Source organism: Accipiter gentilis, chromosome 5 (assembly GCF_929443795.1).
Source record: "Accipiter gentilis chromosome 5, bAccGen1.1, whole genome shotgun sequence".
NCBI classification, from domain to species: Eukaryota; Metazoa; Chordata; class Aves; order Accipitriformes; family Accipitridae; genus Astur; species Astur gentilis.
This window is the reverse complement of record NC_064884.1, coordinates 25879992-25907568: the sequence shown is the minus strand read 5'-3', so window position 1 is coordinate 25907568 and position 27577 is coordinate 25879992. Positions and strand designations below refer to the sequence as shown.

At 38.5% G+C, this 27577-nt stretch overlaps 1 protein-coding gene across 9 annotated transcripts; it reads left to right on the top strand.

Annotated features, from left to right (window-relative positions):
- Positions 1 to 26887, top strand: BCLAF1 (BCL2 associated transcription factor 1). 9 transcript variants are annotated; one of them, XM_049799850.1, is made up of 13 exons: positions 1 to 506; positions 7886 to 7959; positions 10045 to 10168; positions 11044 to 11949; positions 13423 to 14094; positions 14208 to 14377; positions 17118 to 17223; positions 18146 to 18230; positions 18960 to 19135; positions 20290 to 20470; positions 24047 to 24193; positions 25894 to 26103; positions 26248 to 26886. In XM_049799850.1, the coding sequence occupies exons 3-13, from the start codon at positions 10065 to 10067 to the stop codon at positions 26251 to 26253; spliced, it is 2763 nt and encodes a 920-aa protein (XP_049655807.1). In that variant the 5' UTR covers positions 1 to 506; positions 7886 to 7959; positions 10045 to 10064; the 3' UTR covers positions 26254 to 26886. The 9 variants fall into 9 exon arrangements, 7 of the variants coding, with proteins under 7 accessions (XP_049655807.1, XP_049655806.1, XP_049655811.1 ...); XM_049799849.1 differs by lacking the exon at positions 1 to 506 and adding an exon at positions 560 to 1009; XM_049799855.1 differs by lacking the exon at positions 1 to 506 and adding an exon at positions 568 to 1009 and having other exon boundaries at positions 13948 to 14094; positions 26248 to 26885.
- The last annotated feature ends 690 nt before the right edge of the window (positions 26888 to 27577 follow it).

The following is a 27577-nucleotide window of genomic DNA, read 5'->3' as shown; positions in this document are numbered from 1 at the left end:
GCTGCCTCCCAGTCACCGTCCCCCGAATTTAAAAACTCAGTTAAAATTGTGCATACGCATCCTTTCCTGCTCATTTTTATTTATAGTTTTTTTTCCTTGCCTTAGAAATAATATGCACTAGCCTTTTAAAAAAAATAAATCGTCTGTGTAAGATTTGAGTAGCCTAAGTTTTAGGACTTACTCAGCCGACGCACATCTTTGTGCATCAGTCAATACCGTCCACCCACAGCCCTTTGCTGCACTTTTTTGGTGGTACATAAACCCTGCGGGCAGTTTCGTCGGGCACACTTTAACCAAACGCTGCGCTGCTGTTCTTGCAACCAAGCGATAGGCACACATCTGCTGCAAAAGCTGCTGCAGTAAAGCACCGCTGCTACGCGATCTCCTTCCTGGTGCAGGGGAGCATCGGGTGCCAATGCCGCTTGACGGTGATCCGCTGCCCGGGCTCCGCTTCACAAAGCCCTTCCCAGCAACTCTTGTGGATGGATGCGCGCCCCGTCCAGCAGGTAACCAGGCTGCGGCGGGGGGGCCCCGACCCCTCGGGTCGCTCTTTCGGGAAGGAGAGGGTAAAAGGCGACAGCTTTTAGTCGCGGCGGTGCGGGAGGAGGAAGGAGGAGCTGCAGCCGGCGGGGCACGGTGCCCCCGGCCGTGGGACAGAGCGTGTGTGTGTGTGGGGTGGTGGGGGGTAGGGTAGGGCAGGGCAGGGCCACGCCGCTCTGCCGGGGCACAGGCCCGGCGGCGGCCTGCCATCGGCCAGGAGCGCCGCGGGCCGCCATCTTCCTTGCGGACGGCTACCCAAAACCAAGATGGCGCCGGGGCTGTGAGCGGTGCCGGTGTTTCGCCGCCCAGGGCGGAAGTGACGCGCCCGCGGCGGCGGCCGCCGCCCCCCGCTCTCTATGGTGGTTTTTTCTTTTTCCCTTTGGGCCCCGCGTCTCTTCCTCCGGCGAGACGGGAAATGGCCGCCGAGCTGCCATAAGGGAGCGGGGCCGCCGGGAGTTCCGCCCGCCAGGTGAGGAAGGGGCGGAGGGGAAGAGGCCGCGGGAAGGCTTTGCGGGACGGCGGCGTGCGTAGCCGCGGCCGAACCGGCCCCGGGGAGCGGGGGGAGATGGCGGGGGGAGCCTGAGGGGGAGCAGCTCGCTCCCCCCCCCCCCCCCCCCCCCCCCACGCCGCTCGCGCCCCCCGCGCGCGGCCGCATCTCCCGCCTCCCCCTACCCGCCGCCGCGCGGTGCCCGCGCGCCGCGCCGTCCCGCCCCTCCCCGCCGCGTGACCTCGGCGCTCCGCAGCCATTATCCTCCGCTCTCCCCCCCCCCCCCCCCCCCCCCGTCTCCCCCTCAGCCGCGCCAGCCCCCGGGGCCACGGGCCCAACCGCTCCCCCGGGGAGGGGCCAGGCGGCCGCCGTCACCACCCTGCCGCGGGCTGCCGCCGCCGCTTCCTGCGGGAGTCGAGCCGAGCCGAGCCGGGGTCGCTCCTCCCTGGGCCTGCACGGCGGCCCCGGGAGCGAAGGTAGGGAGGGAAACGGCGGCGGGAGGACGGCCGCCGAGCCGCCTTGAGCTGGTGCGCGGCTTCGGTAAACCCGCCGCGAAGCGGGAGCGGGGGGGGGGGGGGCTGCGCGGAATGGGCGGCCTGTCCCGTTGGGCCTCCACCCCGGCCGACCTGGGTTTGCAGCCTTTCCGCCATCCCTGTGGGAGATGGGCCCGCGGAGTTGGCCGTGCAGCACTGGTTACAGGAATATAAAATCTCCCCGTTATCCTCGCGGGTGTGACTCTTAAGGAGGGAAGCGGTGCTGGGGTGAAAGGATGCTTCCCGGTACTGGATCAGCCTTTACGCTCGTTGCAGGAACTTCCCCTCGGGCATGACTGCGGTTCCAGTGCTTGTGTCTTCAATGCTATGCTCCTGCTTGCTTCCCTGTGCCTTAACTGCCCTGTTTAGAAATGCCTGCAAAAGCCGGTGAGGGGCTGGGGTGGGTTTTTATGCGCCTTGCTGAAAGGGGCTGTTACATTCCCGGTGTTGATGATAATGGATACAACCTTTGCGGGATTTTGTCCTTTATTTCTCATTTGCTTTGTAAACCCCCTACTTTTCGCCTTTAATTTTCATATGTAAATCAGATTCTTGTTTTGTTTGTCATGGTGATCTTTTACCGAGTCAGTACAGCTTGTCACTTGTTTATCTCTGAGATCAAAGTTTTAACTTAACAGTAGCAGTTAAATTTTACTACAGAAAGGCCCGGGGACATGCAGAACAAAGGAGTTCTTGACACTGCAAGTAGTCACTGCTTGAGTAATGGTTGGTTTATTATAAATAAATAAAAGCATCCCTTAGAATAGTTGTTCTCAGTGTGGGAAGGATTGATTAAAGAGCGTGGGGTTCCAGGAAAATGCTGTCTAGCTGTTGTCTTTCTCCTTCCTCTTCTTTCTCCTTTCCGATAACCTCATTGCTTTAGACAAAAGTGGGAAAAATAAGAAGGGGTAAAGGCTCTGGCTCCAAGGTGCACTCCAAGCATGCAGCTTCTTGTGGGAGGGAGGGTAGGAATTGCTTCCTCCCACTCGTCCCTTTTGATGTTGAGTGACAGGCTGTGCTGAATGGCAGGAAGAGGTTTAATGTGTTACATAGATCGGTACTTGGGGTGTGACTGCCTCAATCCTGAGCACTGGGTCCGTGGCTTGAGAAAGGCTTTAGTGGGTCTGGCTGTGTGGAGCAGTTCCCCAGGTGAAGGTTGTGGCTGAGGGACTCTTTCTTGAGGGGAAGGGGGAACGAAGGGCGAGCATGTGCCGTGGGGAAGGGTCTGTTGCCATTGGGGATGCAGAAAACTTGGAGTGGTGGTAGGAATTTAGAAAGGGTCAGCAGGGAGCTGTTGTTTGGAACTAGGCTGCAGGTATTTGGATGGATTAGAATCGGGCTGGTTGTCAAGGAGAGTTTGTGGTGTAGGGATTTGAAGAATGCCAGAGAACATTTGGGGTTTGTTTACAAGTAGTGGAGATGGGTGAAGGAAACTATTGAAGAAAGTAAGCCTTTGAGTTACAACTGTATTCAGTTTATTTTATCTGTGTGAGAGTTTCTCCCAAAGGTATTCTGAAAAAGTGCATCGCTGTCTTGTTCATTGTGCTGGCACTGGCCTCCATGCAGCCTTGTGGTAAATGGGATCTGGGAGGTGATGCGGCTGAAAAGTCAGCTTTGTCTTTTCGTCCAGAGTAGTTTTCTTCTGGTTCAGTTCACTGCTCCAGCTCACCAAGCACCTATATGAATATTGGTCTTGCAACAAATGAGAGAGGGAAGATAGCCTTTTCTGCGGCAGCCTGCTTATAGTTAATTGCAAAGAGATTGTGGAAGCCGCTGTGTAAGGGCATATGAAAACATGGTGTTTAAAACACAAAAACATAATAAGAACGGCTATCCAAAACAATGTTTATCCAAAACCATGCTAATTCCTTTTTGTGTATTGACAAAATTCTTAGAACGAGTCACTTTGATGTCTGTGTTTTTAGTTAGAGGAGAAACATGCTTTTGTTTGCCAATAGTTTTACATAAAAGAACTGCTACCAATCATATGATGGTTTTGCAGAGCTGATTTTACTGTTACTAGGATGCTGTTTTTTGACTTAATTTGCAAATATTTTATATTGTTGTCTTTATAGAAATGAATGAATTAGGAAAAGGGCTTTCTTATGTTTTACTGTTGCAGCTGACTTTTCATGTTGTAATTCTTACATGGGTCTGTTTTGTTTTTGTAATTGTGTGGATAATGAAGATGATGTTATACAGCAAGAATATAAAATAGGGGGAAAATATGCTTCCCAGCTCTTAATGTTACATTCCAGGAAAGTTTGGGCAAATTTGTGATGGCATTTTAGTATTTGGAGGATTCTAGTAATTGATCCGAGTAGTATGGCTTGACAGTCACTAATGAAATGCATTCTATTCTTATTTGTGATGTGCTGCTGTTAAGTTTGTGGGCATTTAAAAAGGAGGGAGTGGAAGGTAAAGGGTGGATAAGAAAGCATGACAGATGCACAAGCACTGAATAGATGCACTGCTGTCTCAATAAGACTGACTTTCAGTATGTCTATTATGAGAGAATATTACAAATTTTGTGGGATTTCTTGAAGCCTGTCCTATCCCCTTTTGTTTTGTCTGATTGTATAATCCTGATTTCTTTTGAAGCCTGAATCTCTGAATGAAAATGCATTTTGACAACAGCTTGTGAATGACTTTAACAAGATTTTGACTTAAATCTCCCTGACAGCTTTAAAGTAATGCTTAAGAAAGAGAAGTGTAGACTACTAAATAACTATAACTGAAGGATAGCTAAAATAATGAAGCTAAGAGGAAGCAGTGTTTTGCTAGAGTAAGTGGGTATAACTGTCCTAAAATGTCTTCAAAAATTTCCATGTGGTGTAAAACTTTTAAAATGGCTTAACAGATAACGTTGCATCTGCAGCCTGTGTACCCTGAGAAAACTTTAACATCAGTGGTATAGTAAAGACTCTTAAAAATAGTGTTTACCAGGAATTGGGAACAGTTTTCTTTGTCCTTCATTTTTATTTTAAACACAGTGAATGCTAACAGTGATATTTACTTCCTCATTATTGTGTTGCTTGTATTGGAATGAGCCTGATTCTGTTGTGTATCTTGTTTTTGCTTGATGGTCACACTTGCTGGCTGAGGCTGATTTAAGACACCCAAAGATCCTGCTGTTATGTTGTTAAGAAACTTTTCTTGACTCCCTCTTTGGTCGTGAATGTGATACAGTATCTGACAGGTAGTGGACTAACCGTTTTTTAAAAACCTCTAGGTTTCTGTGTTAAGGTTTGGTTGTTTGGGGATGGGTTGGGTTTTTTTGTTGGGGGGGGTGTGTGGAGGGTGTTTAAATTTTATTTTATTTTTTTTTAAAGCTGCTTGCAAGTTCTGTTAAAAACCTTAAATTCGAAGTTTGTTGCTGCTGATGGCTTTGCCAAGCTGGTTTCAGGGAAGCTTTAAGATTGCAGTGCTGCCAAAAGAAGCAGTCCTGTCTGGCTGCTACTACTGCAGCTTCCCTGTTTTGGCCCAAATGTTTGTGGGGCTGTGTCATGAACCATATAGGAAAATAATTTGTATTGAAACTGATCCTGGTGGTCCATACATTTTTCTGATCTAGTTCACTGTGTGGTTGCAGAAATACTTGTGCTAGCATAAGGGAGAAGATCATCAGGGATGTGAGGAAACAAAGGATAGGAGAGATAGGACTGTTTCTTTAAACTAGCAGTGCCAGCTTATTCTGGTTTAAAGTACTGTGGAGCTACAGCAGCTTCCTTTGTAATATCCAGATTTTCTAACACAGGAGTGAAATGGTTGAGAGCCAGGCATCTCCTTTTGCATATTTAGGGCGGAAGGCAAGGGAAAAAGAAGCTTGAGTTGCAAAAAGCTTGTGCATTACAGCCCTGGTGTTGCAGGCATAGACCATGTTCCTAGCAGTTACAGCCCTCTCTTAAAAATGCTCCGCGTTAGCGATGACATCTTGTGTCATATCTTAATACGCACCTTTGGCAGACTCTGCGTCTCTTCTGAGACTAGTCCAGAGATAAGCTTCCTGCACTGAAGTGAGAGGGGCAACTAGTCTTTTGATTTAGTGATTGATGATGTAGTGTAGCAACATATGATGCTTAGCACCTCTTTTTTCATTGCCCTATACCACTCCGTGCCCGTACTTGACATGGTGTAGCTACTACAGACTGACAATGAGCATGAGAGTCTGCAGGACGAGGCTGTCGGTGATTTTGTTTGATACTGTGAAACAATATTTTGTAGTTGTGATGCTTTCAGAGGAATGTGTACTTTTTCTATGAAAGTGTGAAGCTTGTAGAAGCTTATTGTTATAAAGGAGCTCTTTTCCTACGTATTTCTATATCTACCACTATTATTTTCTAAATTAGCTTTAATCGAGGTTAATAACATTTTAGGTTTTTGTATATTGTGAGAATATTTACACAGACGAACCTTTATTCAAAAAACCAGGGATGTAGTCTTTTTACTTATGTTCCCAAGTATGAATGTTGTTTGGAAAATGGGGTTTGTGTGTCAAGCTTTTACCTATTATAATGAAATGGAAACAAAAGCTGCAAATAGTTGAGGGTTTTTTTTATTCAATATTTAAGGTTTTCTATTCGATTTCTATTCTATTTTTCTTTTAAGATGTTATATCCATATCCTTCTTTAAAAAAAAAAATATTAGAGAGAAGGGCAGCAAATATATTTTCATCTGCCAGGGTTGGACGTGGTATTTCCAATGGCTGGGTTTTTTTTTAAAAAAAAAAAAAAAAATAAAAAATTTGTGGCTACTTCTTACCTTTGCCAGTTGTTAAGAAAAGATTCCTAGAACTGTATGGAAATGACTGCCAGAGTTTGAGCTATAGTAATTTAAGATCCTGCCTTCTGCCTAGAGGTTTTAAAGGTGAAGTAACTATCTTGTTCTATATTCCTGGGATTCAAAGACTTGTCTAAATTAGGATTTTGGATTTCAGCTAACACCAAGAGACTGTTTTTAAAAGTCAGAAGTAGAGGTGATTTAAATATTGATTTAAAATCTCGGACTGAACTTCAACCACTTAGCTGCAGTTTGTATTACTTTTTCTGTACTAGACTTCTGAATGCCTTAATTAACCTTTGCTAGCTAATACCATCTCGCCTTTTGTCTAGACAAGATCTGAAATGGTCCGATACACTACTGTGCTCCTTCAGAGACTCATGCTTGCTGATGATGAGAAGTAAAAACTTAATCTTATTAAAGCATATATTTTGTAGAAATTGGAAATATCTTGGTCACTACTAGTGAATGGTAAGTGGACTTTTGAAAGCAGTGTTTATGGACACAAGTGCTACATTTCTTCTTTTAGATGAAGAAAACATTGAAAACATCCATGAACAAGTGTGAAAGTGTCATTTAGGAGCAGTGGATGTCTTATGGCTTTGGCTTTAATGAATAAATGGTTGAGATGCAGAATTTCTGGGAGATCTGTGCCGTCTGTATTGAATTGGGACAAAATTCTGAGCTACTTGAGTGGAACTGGAAAGTTTGCTTAATGTTGAATCAGACTATGAATGTATACATAGTTGTAAGGCTTTGAGGTAATTAAAAGCTCAGGCCAGTGAAAAGTTCATACATTTGAGAATGGTTTCATTATTGCAGTTATGCTTTGTTTCCGTATACCTGTAAAAAAGCTTATTTTTGAAGATGATGGTTATCTAGGTAAACTCATATACGTATGCATTTTAAACAATAAGGTATAACAGAGTAATGCTTCTATAAATGTTGCAGAAGAAACCTAAATATAAAGCTTTTACTGTTGTATGAAGTCCTCATCCCATTATTTATTTTTTTTTTTTTAAAAGATAGCGCCAGTTAAGTGCAACACTGTATGTTAGAGTTTGAACTGGGCTAACAATTTGCCACTGTACTTTTTGCCCCCTTCTCCTGGCTGCGTGCATGCTGTTCTTTCCCACATAATCCACCTCTGGCACTTGTTTGGCCCTTCATTAAGCCAGTTTGATAACCTAGCCATATGAAAATGATTTCTAGGTATCAAGAGCCTGCTCACTGAAGGACCCAAAAGGTGTTAGGGCTGTTGTGAAGGTGAGGATAATGTGTTACACAGCCTTGTAAGCAAGGTTGAAGGAGGAGTGATCGTGTGTGGAAGGGGAGTAGGATTTGCCCCTCAACAGTGGCTAGCTTTTAAGCTGCTCCAGTCTTAACATGCTGCTTCACTGAGTCCAAGAGTAAATTTGCCATTTCTTATGTGTTGTCTTTTCATGATAAACAGATTAATGTTTGAACCAATTTAAGCAAAAGGTATTACCTGCACTTTAGTAAAAGTTCATGTCTTTTGACAGTCTCTTTTTCTGTTCTGTATAGGGATCAGTATTGCTGAAAGCACAAATAGAGGGTTTTGAAATAATTGCTTCATTGGCACCAACTAACAGTTTGAGGTAAGATTAACTTAATTCTATTTTTAAATGTTCTGATTGAACCCAACCATTTAAGAGGAGAATTGATTTTGTTTTCCTAAAATTTATGCTTGCAATAAGACACTACAATATATAGACCTTTCTGAAATAAGTCTATCTCTTGTAAAGGTCAACTATCATACAGTATATACATACTTGTCCTACATAGAATGCAAATGTATAAATGTTATTGTTCAATACAGGGAAAATAAAATTTCCTTTAAAGCTGAGATTTGGTTGTATTATAAACTTATGTGCATCTGAAGTTTGGTCTGAAAACTACTTGTAATAGCAAAAAACCTCTGGGTGTTTTTTTTTTCTATCACTTGGAAAATGGGTATGCTTCATCTCTTACAACAGTTTAAAACCTCTAAATTTATGTTGCCTGTGAGTAAATGAGCATAAGAGTTTATAAGCCATTTTCTGTGAGTTTAATTGAACACAATGAATTAGAAGCCATCTTCTGAGTATAGGTTATGCAAATTTGCTTTTTAATGGAAGGAGCCACTAAAAGACAGCATTCGACATATTATTCTTCTCCAAGGTAAATGATTTTTTTCTTAGTTAAATGGAAAGCTAGTTTAGGTTAAAACTATTTTTTTGCTGGGTTAGTTTCAGATGATGTTACATTTCTTTGGGGCCTTGCAAAGTCTTGTGCTACTGTGGTGGGGAAAGTCATATGGGGCAGGAGGGACCAGTTGATAGGGGAAAGGTTGGTCTGCTGCTTTCTTTTGGGTTCTCTTATATGTGTCAAATCTCTGAAATTCTGTTACATTTACATTAAGCTCTAACGCTGTTTATTTGTCTTTACATAATTGAAATATCACCCAGGTAACAAGAAAGATTATATAAAGTACCTTGTGACAGAAAGTGCTTGTTTTGTTGAGCTTGTATTTTCAAATACAATAATTCTAGGCTTTCGTGTGTGTTTGCAATACAAAAGCTAAATGTTTGGGTTTTCTATTTTTGTTTTAATTGTTATTAAACAATGAGGATCATGGGTATTGAGCATACAAAGGCCTGAAAATGTGTAGTTACTTGTTCACAGTTTATATTCAGGTTGTCTAATGTGACTTTTTTTTTTTAAGCTGGGCAATTTCAAAAGAAAATGGTAATGGGTCAAAGTTTTTTATTAATTAAATTGGGGATTTTTAGCCACTGATCTGAAAAGAAAAGGTGTGTATTTTTTTTTATGGCTAGCACTAATTATCACTAATTAATTCTCAATATCTGAGTGTACATAAGAAGAAATGCTGGTGTATTATGAATTTATTTTCTTTTAGGACTCATTGCTTCATAATAAATTGTAATTTTCATAGCTTAGTTTGAGCTGAAGAACGTTGAATTCTGTTACAAGCCATATTATTTAACTAGTTAAGTTGGCCATGCATTTTACATGTAGTTTAAAAAGCAAAGTTAACTTAAAAAGGTGCAGGGTGGGCATATTGACTGGTGGAAAATCGGATCAGAGTGATTAGCTTTAGTACATGTGGTTAAGAGAAATAATACCCCTGGCTCAAACCAGCAACTGCTGGACAGTGTACTTGAGGGCTTTTTCTTTGCTTATGTAAAAGGTACATTGTAGGGGACTGTAAAGTCCTTCCAGAGAAGGATTAGTGCATTGGAAATGCAAGGAAACTATAAACCACACAAATAGCAAGAATTTTGTTTCAAATATATTAAAATGTGTAATTGTCCATTCTTAACGTTATTTCTTGCCTTAATTTGCAGAAACTTTTTGTTGTGTTGTTGCTTCCTCTCTCCTACAGGATCAGTTTGCAATTAAACCTGGAAAACCTTTTACTGTTATACTTTATCTTTTCAGACAAACTGTGTGCACTGTAGCTACGTTAAATTCTTTAAAATGTGGTTGAGCTTTTAATTTACTAATAAATATACTCATATTGTCTTCAAAGTTCTTTGGTTTAGGAAATACTATACCTCTTTCTAATATTCTCATTTTAGCATATAAAAATTTTGTTCATCTATATGATTTACGTGGCCTCTAAATAGTTGCTTCCCTTTTTTTTTTTCCCCCCTCCCTTCACTGCTTTTCCTTTTGGGAAGGAGTATATCTACTGGGAAAAATGGGTCGATCTAACTCTAGATCCCATTCTTCAAGATCAAAGTCCAGATCTCAGTCCAGCTCTAGGTCAAGATCCAGATCACATTCTAGAAAAAAGAGATACAGGTAAATTGATGTCTTACTGCATGAAAAGTTGGTTTAGTATATGAGTTTTTGTCTGGAAATTATTTTTCACTTGCATGGTGCTGTGGCAAAAGTGAGCCTGGGGTCTTACTTCATTTTAGGCTGTAGGTAAATTCTGCTTTGAATGTAATTTCTGTTACTTCAGTTGTCTAATACTTGGCTGTTTTTTCTCTTTTCCTGCATCTCAAGCTAATTTCAGAATGCTAATGGTTCTTCATGATTTGTGGCTCGTTTGATTCTCCCCTCCCCCTTCACATAATGTTTTCTTTGTCCAGTCTCTTTCCCTGTGATTTGTTCTGTATTTCTCATGCAGCTTTTCAGATCTGGAGTAACTTAAGGCTTCAGCAGATAAGCTTTGCTGTATCTTGTCTTCTCAGTTGTCTCCAGCCTTTGCCTCATCTTTCTTACTAGTGGACATTACCATCTCCCATGAAAGAAATGGCTGAATTGAATGTTTACTGCCTCATCAGCTGCTGTCCACAGGCTGGCATATTAAACTGGGGGTCATGTAACTTCATGTTCGAGGCTGTGAACCATGGTGGCTGAGGAAATGAATGCCATGCTCCAGAATGGTGATAATCTCTAATGGCAGGGCAGGCCACTGAGGCTGGTAATGTCTTAATCATGTGATGCTGAAGTCTAAGTTTCACAGTCCTTAGGAGTGTAGGCATGTTTATAATATTATAATCTTTTGAGACAGAAATAATAGATTGTAGAAGTTACTTTAAGACTGTTAGTCTGCTTCCTTTACCATTCTGACTGCATTTGAGAAATCTAGCATTTAGTGGCAAGGCACTTTGTTGTTGTTGTTTTTATACTCCATTTGTCAAATGTTGATGTTTGCTTTTTAATTTTAGTTCTAGGTCTCGGTCAAGGACATACTCACGATCTCGCAGCAGGGATCGTGTTTATTCTAGAGATTATCGCAGAGATTACAGAAATAATAGAGGAATGAGACGTCCCTATGGTTACAGAGGAAGAGGTAGAGGGTATTATCAAGGAGGAGGTGGTAGATACCATCGTGGAGGTTATAGGCCTGTCTGGAACCGAAGACACTCCCGAAGCCCTAGGCGTGGCCGGTCACGTTCCAGAAGTCCAAAACGAAGGTCTGTGTCTTCCCAGAGGTCCCGGAGCAGGTCTCGTCGATCTTACAGATCTTCCAGGTCCCCGAGGTCCTCTTCATCTCGTTCTTCATCCCCATACAGCAAATCACCTGTCTCTTCCAAAAGACGTGCGTCTCTGGAAAAGCAGGCAAAGAAAACTGAAGGGGCTCCTTTGCAAGATAGCCCCTTGAAAAATAAATCACAAGATGAACAGAAAGATACATTTGAACATGACCCATCGGAGTCTCTTGACGATTTTAACAAATCATCAGCAGCTTCTGGCGACATTTGGCCTGGCCTTTCAGCGTATGATAACAGTCCAAGGTCACCCCATAGTCCTTCTATTGCCACCCCACCTAGTCAGAGTTCATCTTGCTCTGATGCCCCTTTGCTTAGCACAGCCCACTCAGCAAAGGACACACCTCAACATTCCCATTCCATTCAGCATAGTCCTGAGAGGTCTGGCTCTGGTTCTCTTGGAAATGGTTCTAGCCGTTATAGTCCTTCTCAGAATAGCCCATTGCATCATATCCCTTCGAGGAGAAGCCCTGCAAAGACAATCCCATCACAGAGTGCTCCCCGTGAGGAGGCTCGAGTGCGGTCATTTTATCCAGAGGGTGGTGAACAGGAAACTGCGAAAGGTGGAAAGTTTATGAAAAGGTAAGAATTAAATTACAAACGTAATGTCGCCTCTTAAAATGCTGTCTGTTGTAGAGTTTTGACAAGATCATCACTCTGCCTTGGAAAACACAATGTGGAATACATATTATTAATTTTAGTCTGGTTGGAGTTGAGCTTGAAACATATGCCATTTCCTCCTAAGATGCTTCAAGTTCTTGGCCATTGGCTAGTGGAGATAGGAACATGTATTGTTGAGGAAAAATTGGTTTGTGCTTTTCCTTTACAGTGTATTTTCTTATACTCCATTTACTGTTAAGAAAAATCTTAACTGGAATAGTGCATCAGACTTGCTTGTTTGAGAGGGAATTCTGTTCAAGTATTTTAAAATTTTAATGCTTCATGTAGTTTGAAATGCAAATCTTCTGGAAGTCTAAAAATGCAGATGTTGCACAAGGATTTCTTTGTTAACATGAACAGCATTGATTGCTAATTGTGTGGTGTAGTATCACAACTCTGATGCCTTGACTTTCATTACTTATGAAAGAGGGTAGGTCTTGGTATTCTTGAAACATAATTCTAGTGATGTGAAGGATGACATATTTAAAGTTCAATGTATATTTTCCAATTAACGTAAAATTCTTCAATGTGCTCTTAAAATGTTTGATATAGTAGTAATTTTTAAAGGTTGTAAAAATCTGACATTAGACTGTTCCTTTCTAAAGTGACTTATACTTCAGTGGATTTCACAAAATGAATTATAGAGGAAAGTTGTGACTATGCTATATAGGATTGATTGAAGGCTTTTAAATGAATTTGTCCAGTCAGTGATTTATTATGTAAACATACATTGCTTAGAAGATCAAAAATACAGCTTCCCCTGTGGTAGATGTATTGGAGTTGGTGAATGCGTTACAACCTATGTGAAAATAGTGCATAGATAAGGCAGTGGCTGAAATAATTAATTGGTAAGTGTGTTTCTGTGTTTAGGAGAGCTGCCTTCTAAAGGTTCCCTGCTTGTATACAACATAGTGAATGCATTAAGCCTGTGTTGGATTTTGGAATTCTCTTAGAAATGTGCAGAATCTTGAATATCATTCACTTTTTTTCTATGGTACTCCTTTAAATTTTTCACTAAAAGAAGTACAAAAATGAATTGCAGTCTGAATTATCAAATTTCATGTGAATTTGATGGAAAAAAATAACTGGTGTAAGAGAATGTGAAACTGGGTACTGATTAAGAAAGAAAACAAACCACTAGCTTTTTTATAAACTCAAAGCAGAGAGTTTTTAGGTGTTCTACAGAAAGGCATTATATTCTTCAGATGCCTCAAGTAGTACATAAATGACAGTGGGTACAGTGTTAATGGTGTGTGAAGTGTTGCATGCTGAAGTTAAATTGCTCAGAGGAATGTATTTTCTTCTTTTTGGTGTGGGATTGACACAAAAGAGGAATGCAAGTGAACTGGAATGAATGCACTCCAGAGTTACCAGTCTCTTCTTTGCTATCCACAGGTACACAGATGAAGAGTCTAGAGTATACCTGCTTGATAGGGGTAATACCAGGGAGAAGGAGGCCCAGAAGGAGAGAGGATCAGAAAAAGGGAGGACAGAGGGAGAAAGGGAATGGGAGGAACAGGAAACTTTAGATTTTTTCGTTGATAAAGAGACTGGGAAAGAAAAGTTTAATGACTCTGAAGGGGAGGACACAGAGGAGACAGAGGATTACAGACAGTTCAGAAAGTCTGTCCTGGCAGATCAGGGTAAAAATTTTCCTACTGCATCTCACCGGAATGCTGAGGAGGAAGGAGCCAAATACAAATCTAAAATATCAATCAAGGGCAATAGAGAGAGCGATGGATTTAGAGATGAGAAAAGTTATAAGCTTAAAGAGACTGGCTATGTAGTGGAAAGGCCTAGTGCAACAAAAGATAAGCACAAGGAAGAAGACAAGAGTTCTGAGAGACTAATGATGAAGAAAGAAACTCAGTCACCTGAGCAGGTAAAGTCTGAAAAGCTCAAAGAACTCTTTGATTACAGTCCCCCTCTACACAAGAATCTGGATGCGAGAGAAAAATCCACCTTCAGAGAGGAGAGCCCACTTAGGATCAAAATGATAGCCAGTGACTCCCATCGTCCTGAAGTTAAACTCAAAATGGCACCGGTACCTCTTGATGATTCCAATAGGTAAATTATTCCACTTTACAGTGTGGTTCTCCACCTGCCTGCAGTGTCATTCCTCTTTATTTAAACTAGTGGTTTGTTTTTGTGTGTCTCTTTTTGTTGTTGATGCATTTTAGACCCGCTTCCTTGACTAAAGACAGGCTGCTTGCTAGCACACTTGTCCATTCCGTCAAGAAGGAGCAAGAGTTCCGATCCATCTTTGACCACATTAAGTTGCCACAGGCCAGCAAAAGCACGTCAGAGTCATTTATTCAGCACATTGTGTCGTTGGTTCATCATGTCAAAGGTATGTATTCAGTTTATTGTACTGAATATACGTCTGACAATTTCATTTCAGCCTGTTTGCTGTCTCTAGTACAGGAAGGTTTCAGCCCTCTTTCAATGATGATTTAGTCAGACTTTCTTCCTTTTGAGGTACACATAAACATAATTAGAAAGATAATAGCTACAGAAGCTAGTATAAAAAAAACCCAAGCAGTGTAGAGCATAATAGCAGTTATACTATGTTTCTGGATAAATTAGCATGTAAAGTTTGAATTTTTGCAGTGTAGTTATAAACATGCTACATTGGTCAGTCTTTTCTTACTTAGTTTTCTTTTAATGGCTCTAGCATACAATTTTATATTAAGTGGTGCAATGTGGGTTGACGGGTGTCTTTTGCACTGTAAATAAATACAATGGCATTCCTTTTGAAGCACCCTAGAGCTCATTTCCAGGTCCTTACTAGAAGGCGTTTTTGTCTCAAAAGAATAAGATTTAAGAAAAATTGTGCTCTAGATGATACTAAAATAAACTGTGATATTTCATTTTATTCCTATTTGACAGTATTGCAGTACTGGAGCCAGGAATTTCACTTATATGAACTTGGCAGTGGCTAAATAAACCTCCATTAAAGGAATTATACACCAATTATTTTCTGATTTAACAGTAGTAGCTGTTGCTTACTATAAACATGCAAAAACCCCAAACCAAACAAGAATAACAAAAAACCCCACCAAAAAACCTACCAAAACCCAAACCCAGACCATCAAAGTAGATGTATTTCATTTAGGTCACCTATCCTGTCAAAGTTTTCTGATGGAAAAATAGATAATTCCTTAAAATCCAGTGAGGATATCTGGATAATTCTTTAAAATGCTTTATTTCCATAGCATTTACTTTATTTCACCGGGCTGTTGTCTTGTTCTTGTTTTAATGTTCTGAGATAATATGGAAGAATTTACTGGTGAAAATAATTTTGACGTATCATCATACAAAGGGGGAATGTGGAAATTCTTAATTAGGTGACCAGTTTCAGCATTGTTTTTTAAGCATTGTAAGCATTGTTTTTTAAGATGCTTTAGCTTCTAGAATTGCAAAGATTTGTGCGTTAGAAATACGTGCTAAGGTTCTGTTAAAAGTCTCACTTTGTTGGCAAAATTCAGATTATTAAGGTGAAATGATTTCCTGCGTTTTGAATTACTTATAAAGGAGGAACTAATAGTCAGCAATAATAGATTATGATAATGTAGTAGATTTTAAAAAATTCTTATTGGGACAGCTGTATAGAGTATAATGATTTGTTGTGAAAGTATCTATTTTATTGATATGTAAAGAGATTTAAGGCTCAGTCCAGTGAGAGCCTCTGTAAGTTTTTGCTTATGTGGTACATATGTAGGCTGTAGGTGGAATAATATTCCTGAAACTCTCACATGTCGATCACAGAATAGACTGTTTTTCTGTAAACTTTGTATGTTAAACAAATAACTGTTAAATGTAACAGCTTAACAGCCTATCTGGTCAAGTTATTAGAATATGTACAGTTATGGTTGTTTTTGAAAGCAGAACCTCTCTAAGTTTGAAATTTACTGTAGTCTGTAATCCGATTTTAGTAACTCTTTTGACAAATTGCAGTTATGTTCATTATTGGTGTGATGCGACCAGTCTGAACAGCTCTTTATTAATGTAGAGCTGAAAATGCCCAGTGATGTTTTCTTTTTCATTGTAACTAGGTCCTGGAATGTGTTTTGAAATGGCAAAATCCATGTTACAAAAGTAAAATAGCTGTTGAAAGATACAGATGCCAAACAGGCAAAGTTGAACCTTCTGTCTTCCTGGCAAAAATGGCATAAAAACAGAGTTGCTAGCTCAAATTCCTGTGTTTGATGGAATTATGATTGAGGCACTACCCTTGTAGTGGCCGTTTCAAGTTTTAATGGTTGGTTATGAGACAAATACTGGATGCCGGGCGGTAAGTTGATACAGATGTATGTTGACCTGTTAAGCAGATAGCTTGCTTCATATGTAACATTTCATAGCTCATGACTTTATGTATTTCTATATTACATTTAAACACATTTGTTGAGCTGGTTTAAAAACTGAGTTTTGCTGTTGCTAATTTAACTGTCTCTGAAGGGAAGAGAAAATTTGTCAGAGAAGTTGTCAAGTTTGCCAAGATGCCAGATGCTTAAATGAATTTATTTACATATAGGTGTGTTAATTGTCTTGGATCGTTTATCATCACAACCTCAAATCAAGAAATTGTACTCCTTTAAGAAATGACTTGTTAGGTCATTCATGTAGTTATTGAAGCATACACTTAAGTGTTTTCACTGAATTAACTCTTACTTTTAAGTTAAAGATGAGATGAATAGTAAAATGTACTTATTCCAAGTATTCATGACTCAAAGTAACTTCATTTTCTCTTATGGGCAAAGTATAAAATAACTGTTAAGAAATTGCTCCCTTCTCTTTCATTAGAGGAAAAGGTCATTGAAATGAGCAAGTCCCATCAGTAAATGATGCTTGAATTAGATGTAATACAGTCATGGCATAGTTATAAGTAGACTTGTAGTGATGCTGTGCACTGTTACTTTGTTTGGGTTACAGAATGTGTAAAAATAGGGAAAACGCCACATTTGCTTGTCCTGATAGATTTATTGAAAATACTATGTTTTTTGCCTGCTACTTGCCTTTCTGTCAGGAGTAAAATACCTGTCAGTTGAATTAAACTAATGAAACAGTGTTTTTTCTATTGTAACCAACAGAGCAATACTTCAAGTCAGCTGGAATGACCCTAAATGAGAGGTTCACTGCATATCAAAAAGCTACTGAAGAACACTGCACCCGGCAAAAGAGCCCAGAAATACATAGGTACATGTTAACTGCATATGTAGATGCTTTGTGTTTCAGATAATGTCTGCTACTATTTCTTTTGAGAACCAAAATATTTTTCCTAATCTGTATGGAGCAGTTTGTCAATTTCTTTGTAAATACAAAACACCAAAAAACCCCACCAAAACCCCCTTCTGTAAAAACTCATCTGAGCCAAGTCTGGCTTCATCTGTGGTGTTGTAGCAGATGTCTTCTCTACCTCTGTATCTCATTTGGGATATATTTACTTTTCTCACATGCAGTGCTCAAATATTGAGGGGCATATGTCTTGAAGATGAGAAGAAGCCCTGTACATGTATCTTTATTCTTCAGTATGAAATTTTCTATCTCATACTACTTTAGTTCTTGTTTGTGTTAATTTACAGCAGTCTTTTTTTTGAAAAATCTGAGAGCCTGAAAGGTAAGAAGGTAGGCATGCAGATGTGGTTTCTGATCATGTGCTATTTATGATGCAGTGTACTATATTTGTGTTGCATGTGAGGATATTCAGTATCCAACTTTACAAGTTTTCTTAATTGTTCAGTATCTTTGACTTTACAGCAAACTACCACAGTGTTGATGATTTCTTTGGGGGGTGGATTTTCAGCTGGCTACATATACTGATCTTTTGAAATAACTCCTTAGACATATTTTGTATCTTCAAAGCTGTGAAAATGTTAAAAATCTGAAAAACCAAACTGCCTATTTTCTATATTTGTGTTTCTAGCGTAATTAACACAAAACAGAACCAAGGTTTTTAATTTTCACTCTGCTTCTGTATTCTGGTGGGGCTTTATATGTAAAAAATTCTGTTCTACTGCGAAAATCCCTTGTTTCTCAGTTTTCTGTTGAAAAGAAATGTCTGAGACCATTGACAGTCACATACGTGTATGGCAAGACACTGCTTTTATTTTACATTTAGGAGGATTGACATCTCTCCAAGTACCCTGAGGAAGCATACCCGTTTAGCAGGTGAAGAGAGAGTCTTTAAAGAAGAAAGTCAAAAAGTAGGTTCTAAGTAAATATCCTGTCTGTATTTCCGAACTTAATTTAATGTGTTTCCCTTTAAATCTGAACTTCAACTTTGTGTTTGTGTATGAAAATACAAAAAAAATATTGTATTTATTGTATCTGGAGTACTTGCATTTATAACGTGGTTTTTTTTTCTTTGAGTAAAACATGTTAACAAGCCAGTTTATATTGCATGATTTTGCTGTATTGATAACGTCACATATAAGGTCAAGTCTTCTCCCACCCTTCCCTTTTTCTTGGACATTTCTTGACCAATTTTGTGGCACTAAGCTGCCCAAGGACAAAGAATACAAAGAATAGAAGCGGGGGGGAGGGGGAAGTACCGAGGTGGTCAGTGAGTAGTATGGTTGAATTGCAAAGGTGCTTGTGCTCTGTTAAAAACAATTTGCCAGAAGAAATGAATATGTAAACATCCTCCCAAACCATGTATTATGGTCTGTCTGTATCAAAAAGTAGATATCCTATTGGCTTGATGGGAATGCTTGTTTGAAACTGAAATTCTTAGCTGTTCTTTTTTTAGATCTAGCCATTGCATGTAAAGGGTGTTCACTTAATGTCAATTTGTGTGCTGAAGAGTGTTGAAAAAAATAGGTAAATTCTATCTTGCTTTTTTGAAAATTGATGCACAGCTTACCTTTTCATTCAGATTCTCTTCTGGATATTTTATTTCAAAATTTTGTTCCAAAATATATATTTGTTTACAGGGAGATAAAAAATTAAGGTGCGATTCTGGTGATCTTCGGCATGACATTGACCGACGTAGAAAAGAGCGAAGTAAAGAACGAGGAGACTCAAAGGGTTCCAGGGAATCCAGTGGGTCAAGAAAGCATGAGAAAACTCCAAAAGATTACAAGGATTACAAATCTTACAAAGATGACAGGTAAATATTTGAAGTCCCTACATAGGTTTTTAGCTTCTAATTAGCCTTTTGTAATTGTAAGCTTAATTGCTTTCAATTTTCAATGTATAATGGAACGTTTAAATTTAAACAATTAAAATTATTTGTTTTACAGCAAATATGTATTATCTGTCTTTTACACGGCTTATGGTGGATGAGGACAAAAACTTTGGAATAGCAAGCTAACACTGAAAAAAAAAATGACAAATTAATCTGTCCTATTATCCAGGCTACATCAGGAGGTTGGACTTCAATGCAGTACATTTCTATAAACAGTTTGTGTAAGAACTTTGGTTCGTTATGCTTGATTCCGCACTTTTTCAACTCATAACACCCAGAGTATGAGAACCTTACTGATACTTAGGTTTTAACATGGGTGAGAAGGGGAATTTTTATTTTTGTCTGAAGCCAGTGGGCTGTTTTTAAGAAAAAAAAAAAAATTAGCATATCTCAGTGGATACTGTGTAGCAGTGGTAAGAGTTACTTCAGGTATGACTTTCCTTTGAATAGAATATTAAAATCTTGTAAATTGGGCCAAATTAGTACCACTATGGGGTTACTAAAAGTCTTGCTGTAGCAGTTTTTTTTCCCTGCTTTGTACTGGATATACAATGAATTTTTACTTATGCTTCCTGTTTCCCATTTACTTTCTGACTTTGGTATCCACGTTATCTTCCACTGGCTAATTCCATACAGCCATCTGCATAGGGAAGCCCACACGGTATCTTCTCAACAGTGTGCAAACTGATCTATGTAAAGTTACTGTAAAACTTCGCCTTGAGGGTTTTCTTCCCTTAAATTTTTGTTTTTCTGCCTCGGAAGAAAGGCAGATCTTAAAAGTAACAAAATCTCTTCACGGCATCAAAACCTAAAAAACCTGTACTTGCAGTTTGCAGACTGCTGCTTTCCAACTCACTAGCAATAATATACATTTAGTGCATTTAAATGTGTAAGAGGAGGCTGGAAAGTGGAACTATACTTCACCTTAACATCTGAAATATGTAACATGTATGTGACTTTATCATCAGAAGGGGGATAGTTTTTCATAAAATATAAAGAGACCCCTTTTAGTATAGCATGTTACAGACTATCTAGTACTTTTAAAATAGCACACAGTGTATGTTTTTATTTTTCAGTAAACAAAAAAGAGATCAAGACCGTGCTCGGTCCTCCCCATCTTCCTCCCCATCATCTTCCTCATCCAGTTCTCGAGAAGAAAAGGATTGCAAGAAAGAAAGAGATGAAGAGTTCAAAACCCACCACGAACAGAAAGAATACTCTGGTTTTGCAGGAGTCAACAGGCCAAGAGGCACCTTTGTAAGTTGCTCTTTTACTCTTCCCCAAATTATGAACACTTCACCATTAGTAATAGTATAACAAATAAAATGAGGAAGTGTTGCAGTGATTAATGTTAGCCTAGACTTCTTTCATAGCAGTGATTCTTGAATTCTTTTATGTGATGTACCAAATCGGAAAAGTTGGGGTTTTTCCCCAGCACTGCCCAATAGCAGCTAATTGGTGTGTAAAAATGCATTAGTGTACCACTAGAGACCCTAGTGGAAGGGTAGGAAAATAATTTCTTGCTTATTCCTTGCTCTTTTATAATTATGTTGTTTACTAACAGGATCTGAATGAAAATTTACCTTTCTGTAGAGATTAAATGTTGTGATCTGTTACCTCTCAACTCCTTGCAGTTTCTGTTTTTCCCTGTCATTTTCAGTTTGGTTTTGCCCTCCTTTGTGATGCCTGCAACTTGTTAAATAGAGAATGGTGCATAACTAAAAAATACACCTCAACCTTGAAACAGCTCTATTGAGGAGAGGAGATGGTATACTTGTTATTTTTCAGTGTTTCTTTGGCCTGGACTAGCCACAGTGAGCATGAAAGCTCATTAATTTAGCTCTGGAATATGTTTCAGCATTGTGATTTGGAAAGTGACACATTGACCACTATAGCCCTCAGAAAAATTTTAAAGTTAAAAATTCCATGTTAATGTAATTACTGATACTTAAATGGGAAATGTAGAAGCATTAGGAAAGACTAGGAATCAATAAAGGAGGCCTTGAAAAGAGAAGGAACACTTTAAACAAACAAACAACGCCCCCACCCCCCAACCAAACCACAACAAAAAAAACCCAAACAAAACACAAAAAAAGGGCAAGTTCCGTGTTTCGGTGGGGAAAAACTGTCAAATAGACTTACGTAATGGGTAGGAGTAATTTCATACTTCCACAACAATTCCTTCATGTAGACTGTAATTAAGATAACCTGTAAATAACACTAAAAGGCATTGTTTGGTATAAATGCACATTAAGTTGTTCTGTAGTAGTGTAAAAAGTTTGGAACTAGACACAAGGGTGCCTGAAATGTATGTAGGGTGTGCAATACTTGAGTTAAAGATTGAATCTTCCATCTGAAAAACTGTCGCTACTTAGAAAATTCAAAGTTCAACACTTCTAACACTAAAAATGCATCACTTCCTCCTTTCTTTTTTTTTTAATGTAATTATACTAAGGAACACTCATGTGGCATAAGTGTATAAATCCTTGGGTGGCGTAGGCATCAAATATGACAATATCAGCACAATTTCTAGCTGTATAAGGTAGTGGCATTGAGTTAAACAAAAGTGAGCTTAAAACGCCCTCTCATCTCAAAGAGAATCAGTTGAAGAAAACTTATAATTTTATGCTTTATAAAATCATATCATGTACATATCATGAAAGTGGTGCTACTTCAGATGAAATTTAAGTAGATGTGAATTGGGAATGTAATAGACTTCTACTAATTTAACTACTGGTGACTGTGCAATAATAACTGGTTAACGTTCCCTAATGACATACATGGTCACACACAGGCTTACTGAACAGTGTCTGAACAGGAGAATTTAAATAGACCAACCTGTTGACTCGGATCTTCTCTTCAGGGATACAGCTTGGATAATATTGAAACATAGAGGCTGGCTAGTGTAGGAACCTCTGTGTAATTCAGTCTAATAGTGGCTGCATTCCAGTAAATACTGCTCTGCTTTTGGAGTAAATAAAATGTTTTGGTTGTGAATCCTCCCCAAAGCAGGAATAGGGGATAGGGTAAGGGAGACTTTCATGAAATTGACAGCTTGGCTTACATGTTAAATCAACAATGATTCTTCACTAACACTTGCTGATAGACTATAATACTTAGTTCTAGGCTTCTATAATACTTAGTTCTAGGCTTCTAGTACATAAACATCATGAATAGTTTTTAAGTAGGAGCACAGAAATAAGGATAAATAGAATGTTTTAATGACACTGTCATTAACATCCAGCTCCTAAAGAATTCTGTGTGTAACAGTTCTGTTTAAAAGCAGTTTTCTCTTTCTATAGAAAGTGTACTCGTCTTTTTTTGTGATGGTCTCTGCAGTAAGCAAGCCCGTAAAGATAATACCGTAGTGGATTTCCTCTGCTGTATTTCTTTGCCTGAAAGATGATGTGGTGGTGGGGTAGTGTTAATACAGTGCCGAAGAAAGCTTGAGATATTTTTCTTAAAGGGAATCTGATGATAGGACCTAATATCAGGAAATGCTGTTCTCTCTTTTTTTTTAATCCTGTTGTAATTTTGTTGCTACATCCTTTTGGCCCCCTCACTGTGATACTGCTTTTTGTGCCCTATATTTGTGAAGGTTTCAAAGCTATTGGAAATAAAGCATGTAGTATTTCCTCTCTTGTACAGTTTTTTTCAGGCGATAGTCTGTCACTTTCCAAGTGATTCTCTAAGCATTTTTTTTTCATTTGCCTACAGTGTATTGGACAGGCTTTATGAGCCTTTTACAGACTGTTTTTTAGTATGTTTGATTTCAGAGTAGTTTTAAAACTGTCTGGCATAAATTCTACATTAACAGTGTTAGAACTTTGTGGAACTAAGTAGGCATAATACTCCTCTTTGAAGTTAGTTAATTATATCTTTTTTAGTCTATGTTTATGGAACATACTTATTTTTAACAAAGGGAATTAATTTTCAGTCACATTTTTGTACAGATGCTCTGAAGACCCAGTTCTGTATTTTTAACCAGGCTGTTTATGGAAATGGTGTTCTGTAGTAACTGCAGGTTTTAGCAGTCTATCTTCCCAGCCTAACCTTTCTTCTCTGCTTAAATGGAAGGTATAAACTCCTGTTTAATGTCTTCTACAAGCTAAAAATCTAGATGCTGAGGGAATTGTATGTATTACTACTTAGTGTATTCTAGGTTAAGTATTTTCTTTATTGCTGTGAGACTTTTTAGCCTAACATTTTAAAATCCTGTTAATTCATTATAAAGAATATTTAAGACACAACTTTTCACTTCAAGCATTGTTACTCTGTACAATACGTATTTTTCATTTTTCAGAGTAAAGAGTTTACTCATTTGAAATTTGATTTGGCCTAAAGTACATTTCTGAATTGCAGTTGAAACTGAGTAACATAAAGTAGACATACTTATTTGAAAACTGCATTGTTTGTATGTATTCTAGAATCACTTTCTTGTAACTGATAGGACTGACACCATAAATGACCTTTCTTTCCCCCCGATAGTTTTCTTCTTTCAATCTAGTTTTTCTGTTTGTTTTTTGTCTATGAACAGCTTCAGAAGCTTCTGCTGACCATTTGTTGCAACACACTGGTTTACCAGCAAAGGAAATTTGTTTGGTGGTTGTGGGTGAATTTATGTCAAGAACTCAAATGTGTTTCAATTAAGTTTATCATTATTTCAAAGTGAATGCTTGACTATATTACTTAAGGTAATATGTGAATGTGAAAATGGTTTTACACTTGCAGATACTGTAATTAAGCACAGAAACAGCGTTTTCAGTAATAGAGAACTTGAACTCTTCTTTGTGGTTTTATGTAAATGGATTAAATGACATCTTGGTTAATCAGTTTCGAATTAGGGGCAGAGGAAGAGCCAGAGGAGTCTTTGCTGGAACAAATACTGGTCCCAGCAACTCAAATACTACTTTTCAGAAGAGACCGAAGGAAGAGGAGTGGGATCCTGAATATACCCCAAAAAGCAAGAAATACTTCTTGGTGGGTGTGGAGAACTCGATACCTTATGCATGCTTTTGTTTTTTCAAACTTTCTACAAGCGTAGAAGTAGCATGCATGTACAGACAAGGACTTTAGTTACGTAACCATGAGAATACCAGGGTGGGTTTAGTGCCCGGTTCTGCTTCTCTTGTGTCTGTCTGTATCAGGCTGGCAATAACTGTGGCCTGATGGGGAATAAATCTCCAAAACTTGCATCAGTGCATGGAGAGGAAGGCAGACTCAGACTAAAATTATTAAAAACAAATTTTAAACCAAAAAGACTTGTGCTGTGTTTTCCTGAATTTATGTCTATCTGGCATTTGAGCTTTGTCTTAGATTTGTCTGGAAGTCTGCGAAAGTGGAAGGTCAGGAAAAGCTGACAGTATTTGTGGATGTATGTAGGCTGACTCTGTTATTAGCAGTCCTTCTGTTCTTAGTTGAATAGTGTGATAGTCATAAGAAAATCACTTTAGTTTTGATGCCTTTTTCCCATCTGGATTATGAAAGGAGGACTGTTGATGTAACCACCCAGTAAGTAGTGTAGTCTACTGAATACGTAGCCTCTGTTCCAGTTGATTTCCTTAACAATGCTAACTTCTGAGGATATTGTTTCACCACTGAAAAATGTTAAGTAGTGAAGATTAGAGCTTCTTCTATAGCATTATAGTTTGTCACAAATATGCTAACAGGTAATCCAAGAAATAATGCAGCCACGATTTGGATTTTTGTACAAGGAGCTCTCCTCCATCTCCCCACACATATATAAAATTTTATGATCAATAAACATAGACATGTGATAATCTATTCATTAAGAAATGCTATGATAGCTAGAACAAATAATTGTAGCTATTAAACTTTTTTCTCATCTCTAAAACCCCCATTTTTTAATTAAAAAAAAAGCCACCCTTTAACTGTTCTTATAATATATAATTGTTAATAAACTGCTTTATAGACGTGTGGTATGTGTTTAATAGTTTAGATTTCTTTCCAAATCACAAGTAAAAAAAGCAGATATTGAAGCAAGTGTACCTCACTCTTCCAAAGATAAACTTTTTTATATTAAATAATTGTCTATAGTGTTCATGCAGTGTACAGAATGATTGTCAGAAGACTTACCAAACTATGTTAAGCTATATTGTGTAGCAAGATAGCAAATTTTAAGCTTATTAACCAGAGAAACTCAGCTACTGTTAATGTCAGATTTAAACAGTTTAAACTTCATTTGCCCTGCGTTGCACAGGTGAAGCAAGGTGTCTGAAAACTGCCTTCAATTACCTTTCCTTAATAAGTATAAAGAACTTTATCTCTGCATTAAAGTAAAAATAATTAAAAAAAAATATCTAGCACATTCCTAGAGCTTCTTCTTTTAAAATCATAGATTTTTTTTTTTCTCAAAACTAGTGAGTAATTCTTCTGACTGAAGAGAAGTGACAGATAACAGATTTGCTACTCAAACATTTGAGTAGACCCACAGCTAAGGGGGGCTCTTAAAACTATTTTATTGTTGTGGTTTTATAGCATCATGAATTGTAAGGATATATTTCATAATCCATTCTATAAATTATGATCTGAACTGTTAAAAAGTTATCTTGATTTTTTTTTTTCCCTATGTATAGTATAAATTTGATATAGACTACTGACATTTAATGGGTATATTTAAGAGGTGCCCTAACCTTATTCTTTGTCTGGTATTATTGTAGCATGATGACAGAGACGATGGTGTGGATTATTGGGCCAAAAGAGGAAGAGGCCGTGGTACTTTCCAGCGTGGCAGAGGGCGTTTTAACTTCAAAAAGTCAGGTAGCAGTCCGAAGTGGACACATGACAAATACCAAGGGGATGGGATTGTGGAAGATGAAGAAGAAACGATTGAGAATAATGAAGACAAGGACAGACGCAAAGAGGAAAAGGTAAGCAGTTTACTGAATCGCAGATTAGACAGTTCATCTTGCAGTATCTCAAGTAATTGTGTGGGTGTGTGGGTGGATCACTTTAAAAGGTTTTGGAGTTTGGTTATTAACAGTTTACAAGAAGACTTTTCTTTCTTTCCACAGGAATAACCCTGGAAGAAAGTTGTAGCTGAAAGAGCAGCTCTTGCACCACCCACACAACATTTTTAATATGTTTTTTTTGTTGTCAAATGAATGTAAGCATTTTACTTAAATTTTACTGTTGGAAAGTAGTTTAGAAGGATTGTTTTTGTTTTAAGCCTTTAGAAAAAAATCTTGATATAGTAAACTATGTTAATGATCGTACAGGTAGAAAGTAAAATATTTGTAACAACTTTTAAGAAATTTTACTGTTTGTTATATGCAGTGTAATTCTGCTTTGTCCAAATATATGGTCAAGTACAACTCTAAAAGTTTTGATTCTCCCCTATGTCTGTGTTTTATTCTGAAGTAAACTTACAGCTCTGCACACCTGAAATCTTGGAGCAGCATTTTTTATAAACTGATTATTTCTGTGTTGCCTTTTTATAAGAATTGTATTTAAGGATAGTTATCCAGTCATAGTGTAAGTACAAATGAGTTGTGCAAAATGCTGATTATACATTAGTTCACGAAAATCACATTTACATAGTGTGTCAGTGATAAACCTGGATTCTTACTCCACCCTGCTAGAGAGTGCTGCAAGAATTTTATCTTCGAGAGTGAAACTGTCACTCTTTTTTAGTAGCCTAAGAAATACATATGTATATAAATACTAAGCTGAGTTTGAAGTGTATTATTTCCCTTCTGGAATGTGAGTTTTAGAAACCTATTTCAAGTCACTGCTGCTAGAAACATTTAAACAGATCTGAAAACTGGAGTTCCCTCCCCTGTCTCTGTAGTTAGGGCAGAACTACCTACAACTAGCTTAATTCCTGTAGCTTGAGTCTAGAACAGACCAGTCATGTATTATGGATACCTAGTGATTTGCTTTGTTATTAAAAGATGCTTCTTTTGTCAAGGGTAACTTAGTGTAATTTTTAAGTTTTTATAAACCTAGGGTTTAAACTCATTGCAGGAAAAGTCTGCTGTCCATAAAATATGAAGTACAAGTGGCATTTTCAGCGCCACTAGCGTTTATAGTTTCAGATTTCTGTTGATAGCTTAACCATCAACAAAACACTTCAGTTAAGAAATTGGTGGCAGTATAAATCTAGCTGCTTCTTTATCAATTTTTATTCCAGTTTGTTAAAACTGCCTCTTTAATTTCTTTATGTGGACTTGCCCCTCCAGGTATGTAATCTGACAAGAGTCTTTGCATCTTCTATCACATTTGCAGCCTTAAGTCAAATGGGACACACACACACACACACGACACCCAACAAAACCACGACAAAAATCCCTGAAGAAGTAAAGCAAGATATGTTAAAATCTGAATCGGTAAAGATACTTCAGA